Genomic DNA, 9,358 nt, shown 5'->3' on the forward strand with positions numbered 1-9,358 from the left:
TTTTAAGAAACTTACTTTAATTTGATACTGATTTTTTATATCATGCCACACATAACAGAAGGCTTGTATTTTATTTCAGTGCACGCCTATGTCTTTAGGCACGTATGTGCATCGTATCTGTGATTTTGTAAGTAGCAAGAGTCAAAGTTAGTCCAAATGCTGATTTGTGCTAACAAGACCTGGTTTGTGTTTTTATCATCTGAACCATGTGTCTGCAAACACACCAAACTCTTCAGTTACCTGCCCTTGTGGGTTCGTTCTGGGCAACAGTTTAGGTTGTCTGTGGTAAGGGTGTGGAGTGTCTCGGAAAGCCTGCCATTTCGCTTTCAACAGAGAATTACAGAATTTTGTATGTAAATCCTCTGATTCATTGTGGAACATAATCTTCGCATTAAACGTATGAGCTTTCACATTAGAATTAAGGTTGTCTATATGAAACCTATAAAACAGCTTGTACGAGCACTTGACTTGCTGTATTTGGTGTTAGCAGCAGAGATGCTGACCTTAAAGAGCTGACTCGTGAACCAACTGACCTTTGTCTGGAAAATGTCCAGAAATATAAAGTGTTATTTCCTGATGAAGTTCTTGGATGTAAGGAAGCTTCACTGGGAGATGTTTTAGTACGAAGTATAAACAACATACTGCCAAATTACCAAAGTTGCCATCATTCCTGGAAAAATAAAAGACTGTATGTATCAGTGGCATTTTGAAATCCATGATGACTTTGAGGAATTTCACATTCCCATTCTCTGTCCTAAAGCTTACAACATAACATTGCATATTTGTGCATATAGCGTGGTGGTTCAATGAGGGGCATCTTATGGATGCAAAAATACCTGATGAGGGCAGAATTTGTATTTGAATTAACTTCGGTTTTCAAACAATGAAGCAAGACAAGAATACTTTCCAGCGAATACAGTGGAATATTACTAATGTTTCTGTATAGACTATGATTACTGAAGCTCCAGACTGTTTCCTGCACTGAATTTTGAGGATATCCTCAAACTATGCATCATGTCTTCCCTTAATCCTGCTTTAATGGTGTATCATGTTAAGCACTAAGGGGGAGGGGAAGGAGTGAAGTCTAAATGTCACCGATACTTAGTACATTTCGGTGTTGACAGTTGTGTACACCAAATGATCAAACAGGCCTTGTTGCTGTGTGGCATATTACATTGCTATATTAGTGTTTGTGAGAACTTTTGATAGATTGGTAAGCTTGTTAAAGGCTGTGTAGAACAATGTCTTTTTCTTCATTGACACTGCTGCCAAATAAATGGAGTTCTGAATAATGCCATTGACAAAATTTTAGTTTAAGGTGTTCAGGTTGCAGATTGAGGTTTAATCGAGACACAGCATAGAGCAAATTAGCATTCTACTACAAAAAGCACCAATTTACCAGTCCTTCAGGACTGCAGCATCTATCACACTTTGTGTAACGGTGTTAAATGCCATCTTCTGTGCAGGTTATTCTCCCTCTGCTGGGTGCTCTCCAAGTTTCATGTGTGACGATAAAAGAAAGACACTTTAACTTACCATAGCTCGAAGTAAAAAGATCCTCACTACAGTACTGCTGCTTGCTACTGTTACGGGCTGCCAGAGGGCTTCACGTGCTGCCCTTGTCGTCTTCTGTTTCTGCATCTGCATTTATTTCTGTTTGTACATGTAGCTGCCAGAAATAAAGTTGAACCTTGCTGTTGTGTTCATATTGAAAAGTAGGTTCTCCTTTTTCCGGGTAACCCTTCTTCTGTTCCACTGACAGTCTATTTATCTTAATCTAGATTAGCTAACTCAAGTAATTAAAGGTAAAATTTGAGTGAAAACAGGAGAATAGGTTCTTCAGACACTTACAGATGTTGTGCCAAGTCCTGAGAAAACTAGAAGTCTTTTATCTTCACTGAGATTTTCCTCAAATTATGTAACTCAAATTTGTCTATTGGACTTAAATGCATACTTTTTTTGTTAGTGGGGCATCCTAGTAACAAAGATTATTGGCTCGGGATGGGTACTTGCCTATGCATAGCTCTTCCTTAACTGAATTATATAACTTACAAAACCTGGTTTTCTTTCTTCTTTCTAAAGCTGAAGAATTTAGTTGTTATGCACCTAGAATCTTTCCTGGTTCTCTTTAAAGCTCCTTTATTTTTCTTTCTCTCTTTTTCTCTGTCTTAATCTCATTCCTCTCCTGCTCCTTAAGGCCTTGGAATATCTTTTCAAGTTCATTGTCCAATCTCGGATCCTTTACTCCAGAGCTACTTGTGGAATGGAGGAGGAACAGTTCCGCTCCAGTATCCAGGAGCTTTTCCAGTCCATCAGATTTGTGCTCAGCTTGGACAGCAGGAGCTCTGAGACTCTCATCTTCACACAGGTTTGCTATTTTCTACACTTTAACTGGCAAACCAAAGGGCAGCTATTTTCTACACAGGTAGTATATATGGGCATGTGACGATTAAATGCAGGTTAGTAGAGTTTCCCCCCTCTGACAAGCTGATAATACTGGAAAGCAATGTAGCCAATTGATGTTATTAATAGCTTTGCACCACTTCAAAGATACAGGTGAGCTGAACTGTGGACCCTCAAGAGGAAAGTGACTTGTCACATGAGAATACGGTTTTTGCTCTTCACAAAAGTAAACTGCATTTTCAAGTCTCTCATTCATGTGTCTTACAGTTAGCCTCAAGAAATTTTAAGTCCTTAATTGCAGTAGCTGAAGACAATACCTAGGGTCATAGCAACATCACACTAGAGAAGTTCAGTCAGATAAGCATACTCTAAAATTACGCTCAGAATCATATGCAGCCTGACTGCAAGCATACTGTGATACCCACACTCACATTTAATACATTATTTTGAATATGGCCCAGATGACTTCATGAAGACTTCATGCGGGCTTAAGATACTACTCAAAGTGAGTAAGGATGCGGCTAAGTTTTGTTTTGTATTTTAAAGAGCACTGTACTAAATTAGACTTATGTATTTAAAAGTTTCAAATAGTAATGTCAAATGTGTTGTGTGTGTCTCAGCTCAGAGAATGTCAAAATGGACCACCTAGAACTTCCTGGTAATGTGATTTGTAACCACTAATGTACTACTTACGGATGTTTTGAACACCTACTGTAGTTTGCCAAAGAAGCAGTTGCTGTGAATGCTGCCACAAAAAGTGACTCCACTGGTTAGGGAAGCTGCCAGCAATGTGATCTCTTTCTTAAGAAGCTGCTCTGAAAGATTTTGAGAACAGCTGCTCCAATCTTCTATTTAATCACCCATTAGTGGGTATAATAAGACAAGCCAGGAACATGAGAAATCAGCACACAGAATTTTGCAGGCGAAGTGACAGTGAGTGGAAACAGCGTCTTATGAATGCAGACTGTTTAGGGTGCTTTGTTTTTCAGTTGTGTTTGTCACAAATACAGAGGGAGACCAGATTTGAGGATGGGGTTGTTTTCCCTTTTTCTCTTCGTCTCTCTGTTTAATTTTTTTTTTCTCCTTTCTCTCACTATGGTATTTCTTTGGACTTTTGTATTTTGTAAAGCCTGTCCTTGTTTAATCTTTGAAAAGTTTACTTTTTGTTTCCCCCTTGCCACTATGTTGCCCCTTGATCCCAATTGCCCCATAGGCGCCTCAGCCTGGAGGGCAGGCGAGCGGAGCTGGGACATGTGCCCCACAAAAATGTGGTGGTACTTCAAGGCCGTCATTTAATTCTGTAAGTAATGATCCCCAGAACTGCACAAGTATTTCATCATGGATGTTCCCAATTAATCCCTTTTCCCTACCCCAAACCCTCTTTTCCTGCATATAAACTGGATTTTAATGTTTAAGTGGCTGGTACTTTAAAACTAGGAAATGTGGAATACTTCAGTAATTAATGGAACAGCTTATGGCATCCACACACTGAAAAGACAGGACCGAGGGTGTATACAAGATTATATGTGTCAAATTGTGCAAGAGAACCAAGGAGATTTATGTACTAGTTCTGTAAATGTGGACAACTGTTAAATATCTACAGAAATACTTCAGGCCCTAGCAAACATAATCTTCACACTTGTCCTCTTAGCCAGGATATTAGAGAGATCTCAATATAGTTCTTTCCAGCAATGAGATTAAAACTGATTATGTCCTTCCTTCCAGGCAATTAGTCTGACATGAGTAATGTTCCAGCATATTTTAGGGTGTTGTACAAAAAAGGGCCCTTCAAGGAACTGATGAAACGATGTAGCTGTTCCTCAGGACGGCTCCCAAGCTTCCTGAAGAGATCCCATGCATATCCTCAGATTGCTACCGGATATCCTAAATCACCACAGAAATCCTTCTGCTTTATAGTGCTAGTTAGAAATACGTTTAGGAAAACTCCTGTAAGGATTTGTTGGGCCAATATTGTACTTTCACTTGTATTATCTCAAAGATAAAGATGATGACTGGATTTGTGGCTGTTAGAGCCTTCCAAGAGAACCACGAGCTATTTAAATGATTCATATTTGTTTATTTTGTTAGTTCATTGTATGTACGTAGCAACAAATAGGTGACAACACCCAGGAGGCTATGTGGGGTTTTGTGTAATCTGAATTGATTGTAACAAAACAAGATGTTGAGAGAGATAACGAGCACGAAGAAGAAAGAGGTAAATTTATATTCAGAATAATGAGCTCTACAATGTTAGTTGTAAAAATAACTTAGACTTTGCTCAAAGACTATTGAATAGATTTTTGAAGGAAAAGATACTTTGAGGAAAGACTTGGCAAAGAAGGAAGCTGTATGTTATATGGGATTAGGAGAGGCGTGCCAAGTGTCAGAGCCAGCATGGGAGAGGTACAGAAATGTTTATGCAATGAAAAAACAACAAAATCTGTGAGGAAAAGGAAAACTTGTAGAATAGAAGAAAATACTGATAAGTGGTGAGACTGTGGAAGGGCAAAGCTGAACAGAGATCTGCAACGAAGTTTGGTAAATTTGAACTTTTGCAGGAAATCAGTGTGATTTGTGTGGAGAGCTTCAGACAAGGGAGGTGGAAACAGCAGGAGGGGCAGCGTGCACGGGTGGGTGGGGGCAAGGCAGCTGAATCCAAACCAGGCTGTGCAGCAGTTCAAGAAAGCAGCCGTCTAGGAGTTGAAGTAGTTATAATGAGGAGACAGGTATGGACCTTGGGTAGGATGTAGAGGAAGAAAGAGACGAATTTTAAAACATTAGAGGTGTGTGGCAGTTGTTAGGTGTGACACCAAGTCTGTGGAACGTGAGGATAGGGCGATGCATGGAATTTTCTACTGTTACAAAGACATTAATTGAAAAAGTCTGAAATAAGAGAGGAAGAGTTTGATTTTTTTGTTGTTGTGCTGATGCTGTTTCTGCACTTTAAGAAACACGTTCAAGGATAGCTCCAGCTTACTGGAAATATCCATCATTGCAAGAGTCACGTGCACACTTACTTGCATGATGTGATGCCTCTCACATGGAATTGCACTCCACCTCTGTTGCAGAAATGTTGCGATGTCACATGACAGTGCTGCTATGGTTAAGGGTCTGTCAACATGTTCTTTACCTCAGAATATTTCCTGAGGAGTTTTAACTGTCTTAGGTAGTTGCTCAGTACAAGAAATTGGTATGGAACACTCTAATCAGAAGCAAGTTTTACATTTATTGAAAAAAGTTAATCCACAAAGATGGACTATTTTCTGTTCTCTGGTACCTCAATTTTTTTCTGTTTTATAAGCTGTGTCCTAAAATACAGCCTTTTGAAGCTCTGCAGTGCATATGTGCTCAACATACCTTAAGACTTAGTATTGCAGCAGCGCTTGATTTTTATATACTACGTGTGATTTGTTCACTGTGAGCCTCAGGTATTGCAAAACATTAACAGCAGCCATAGTGCAATGTTTAGTAGCTTTTTGCAGACCCTTAATTCACTTTCAGTGTTGTTTCTATCTCACTGCATTTAGCTGCTGTTACAGAATTCAAAATTCTCAGCTTCTTCCTTTGCTTTTTTCAGGCTGCTTTGCTGAACTCCTTCCCCGCTATCTTTGATGAGCTGTTGCAGATGTTCACTGTGCAGGAAGTGGCAGAGTTTGTGAGGGGTACTCTGGGCAGCATGCCCAGTACAGTACACATTGGGCAGTCAATGGACGTTGTGAAGCTACAATCGATTGCACGCACTGTTGACAGCCGCCTTTTCTCTTTCTCAGGTAAGATAGCACTATCCGAGGCTAAGTCTTGCTGCTAACTAAGAGTAGGAACACATTACATTTATTTTGGGGTTGCTTTGTTGCAAACAATTCATTGGTGAATTCCAGTAATCTTCGTAATTATTTATCTTGGCGGCATCATTGTTACATACATTCACTGCGGGTACTTTGTAAGTTTCCCTATGGTAGAAAATTTTTATAAATCCGTCATGCGTAAATTGTAGTTACTGCAGGTTGATAAAAATACGTACATTAACAAATCAAGTCAATTATTAAAACTGCCAGGTCTCTCTTGATACTTTGTATTACTCTTCTACTGTTGTCATGGACAGGAAGATAACCTCCTTTCCAGCAAGTTTATTGTCTGAGAAAGAGAAACAGGGAGATAGTGTTATGTGAGAAACCCACCACGTTCTTTTAAAGTATGTTTAATCTTTACATTATAACTTTAGTATTTCTTTAGCTCAATATACTAGGAATTCTTTAAGAACTAATTGAATGAAGAAGGGTTGAAGATTGTGAGTTTATTTCATACATAAAGGTCTGAATGAAAGAAGTTATGAAGGCAATAGTGGAAGATAAAAAGCACCATTGAGCTTATCTTTCCTGCAGTGAGGATCTCAAGTTAGTGCACTCAAATTATTCTACTCAGTGCAAGGTGAGAATGATAACACCACAGAATCATGTTTAAACCATCCATTGTAATTGTTTATAAACATATATTTTATTAAATTTGAAATTCATCTCAAAAAATACAAGTGTAGAGAATTAGTACATTAGTCAAAAGGTGGCTGTGAAACGGGCAGTGAATTTTATCTAATTACAGTGTTTTGAACCTATTGATAAAAATATTTGTGGATGCCAGTACATGGGCAAAACCCGCCTCTTCTGTCTGTCTTCTCAATAAAGCCAGGTGTAACTTTACCCACAGGGGTCCAGGGTTTTAGTCTTTCCCATTAACCTTCATTTCTCCTTTACAATGATATTGGCAACTAATGATGCTTTTAGCTGCTGCATAGCATCATTGTCATCTCACTACAGCGTCAAAAAACAGAAAGCAAGCTTCGGTATAAGTGCCACATTTTCCACCCAACAAAATGGTAGACCCGTATCCTATTCCTTCCTGTGGAAGCATGACCCAATACTCACAGGTCAACAATCTCTCCCAGGTCCTGTCTGCCCATGGGAAGATGAATTCAGTTTCCAAGCTGCCCACCCTACCTGCTCTTCAGGTCTTGCAGTTAAAGGAAGACACATTCTCTTTTTCTTGCATGCCATACAGTGATGACTTGTTTTCCTTCTCTCTCTCCTATCAGTCCATTTGCTGACATCTTGCCACTTTTTTCCCTCCCCCTGCCCCTGTTTTGGCTACTGTTCTCTGCAGCTGCTACCTGTTCTCCCTTCTTTAATAAGATTAAGGTTCGCAAGCCAGCTAAAAGAGAAGAATCAACCAGTTTCCAAGAGGCATGGAGAAGCTCAATTAGCTGTGCCAATAGAGCTGGAAAAGCAACATGAAGTGAGGAAGGGTTTGCACAAAAGAAATCAACATTAGAAAGTATCAGTTCACAAGTGTTGTTTCCAAGCTGAATCACTATTGAGAACATCATGTATACCGATGAATTTCTGAAACTAGATGCACTATTCATCCATTAGATGCAGTTCTTAGCAGCGCAGTGTACAGTAGAAGTTGCACCAATTAATCAAATGTGCTGTATATCAGCAGGCTAGTTTGGATACCAAAAGGCTGCTGATTGGGATGGCTGAAATTTAATTCTCTTTTGGAAGAACCACGATCTGATTTTCCTTCTTTCAGAGTCCAGACGCATCCTGCTACCTGTAGTTCTCCACCACATTCACCTTCACCTACGACAGCAGAAGGAGCTACTTATCTGCTCTGGGATCCTCAGTAGTATCTTCTCCATCATCAAGACCAGCTCTTTGGTAATCTGCTGCTTGATTTATTTTTTTTTTTCTTTTAATTGCACCACTGATTTGGTAAAATGAAGACTGAGGGATTTCTATAGGTTTTTCAAAGATCCTTTTAAAAACGAAACTCTGCTAACTTTCTGTCAGCAGGAGAACATCTGAAATGAGGGTCTGCGTTTGTGTGTGTGACTCAGGGCATTCTGATTACACAGTGTTCTTGCTGTTAGGAGGGGAAAAAAGCATACGCATTTACCAGGTTTGACACTGTTTAATTTTCTTCACTGAAGCCCAGAACTTAGATGTCAGTGGAGTTTAAAAGCTCTACACAGCTCTAGGACTTGTAGTTCTGCAAGAGACAGTAACTAGCACTTTGTGATTCATGTTAAGAGAATACTCTAAAATTATCCGATCAATGAAATCACACTTATTTCTGGAAATTGCTGGTGAGTTTAAACACCCAGCTTTGGTGATCATAATACTCTTGATCTCCGATGGTAACTTGATCATTTAAAGCAATGCTCACAAACGTAGGGTGGTGAAGTTTCCCCACCTGACTCTAAAGGAGGAAGCTCATGGTGCTAAATATAATTCATACCAATGTGTATTTCCAATTACGAGTTATGGTTTTGTGTGAAAGGAATGAGATGAAAGGTATCATGGTAGTAAGTTAAAATAATACTGCCATGGAATAAGGTTCCTGAGCACAACTTGATCGCATTGTATTCTAGAGTGCATGCAGACTTTTGATTATAGTTTTGCCTTTATGACTGTGACCCTGAATGTTTCCATCAGAGACTGACAAGGTGATGTGCGCAGACACACTGGTATCACAACCGTATCTGGTACCAATGAGGAATTTGATTGTACTTCTTTGAACCTCTGTTTTGGAGCTCTCAAAACGAGTTTGTGGTATGGCTGGCTCAGCAGAATTGTCTTTGCCTGTTCCGTTCTCTCTGGTTTCTAACTGTCTGTTTGCTCACCACTTACTGTAGGAGGGAGATGTCGTGGAGGAGGTTGAGATGATGGTGGAGAGCCTCCTGGATGTGCTTTTACAAACTCTGCTTACAATCATGAGTAAATCGCAGTCTCAGGAGGCGGTAAGAGGGCAGCGTTGCCCGCAGTGCACAGCAGAAATCACTGTTAGTAACTAACAATCAGTTTCTATTTCCTGCTTCTCTAACCTTTGGTTCAGTCCCTCACCACCCCCGGCACCTCATTATCATCTCCGCTGCATGAATGCCCAGGGCTTTGCCTCTTTC

The 9,358-nt window shown here is 39.7% G+C and overlaps 1 protein-coding gene across 1 annotated transcript in view; it reads left to right on the top strand.

The window, feature by feature from the left end:
• The window catches only part of DOCK3 (dedicator of cytokinesis 3), a gene marked incomplete at its 3' end in the record, with an annotated part of 115,692 nt that overhangs the window by 88,495 nt on the left and 17,839 nt on the right, over window positions 1-9,358 (top strand). The window contains exons 18-21 of the mRNA XM_009697506.1: window positions 2,198-2,368; window positions 5,981-6,173; window positions 7,987-8,114; window positions 9,092-9,238. Coding sequence (XP_009695808.1) covers window positions 2,198-2,368; window positions 5,981-6,173; window positions 7,987-8,114; window positions 9,092-9,238 — 639 coding nt within the window. The remainder of the gene's footprint in view (window positions 1-2,197; window positions 2,369-5,980; window positions 6,174-7,986; window positions 8,115-9,091; window positions 9,239-9,358) is intronic.

The sequence above is a fragment of the Cariama cristata genome, unplaced genomic scaffold (genome assembly GCF_000690535.1).
Source record: "Cariama cristata isolate BGI_N322 unplaced genomic scaffold, ASM69053v1 scaffold20693, whole genome shotgun sequence".
Taxonomy (NCBI): domain Eukaryota; kingdom Metazoa; phylum Chordata; class Aves; order Cariamiformes; family Cariamidae; genus Cariama; species Cariama cristata.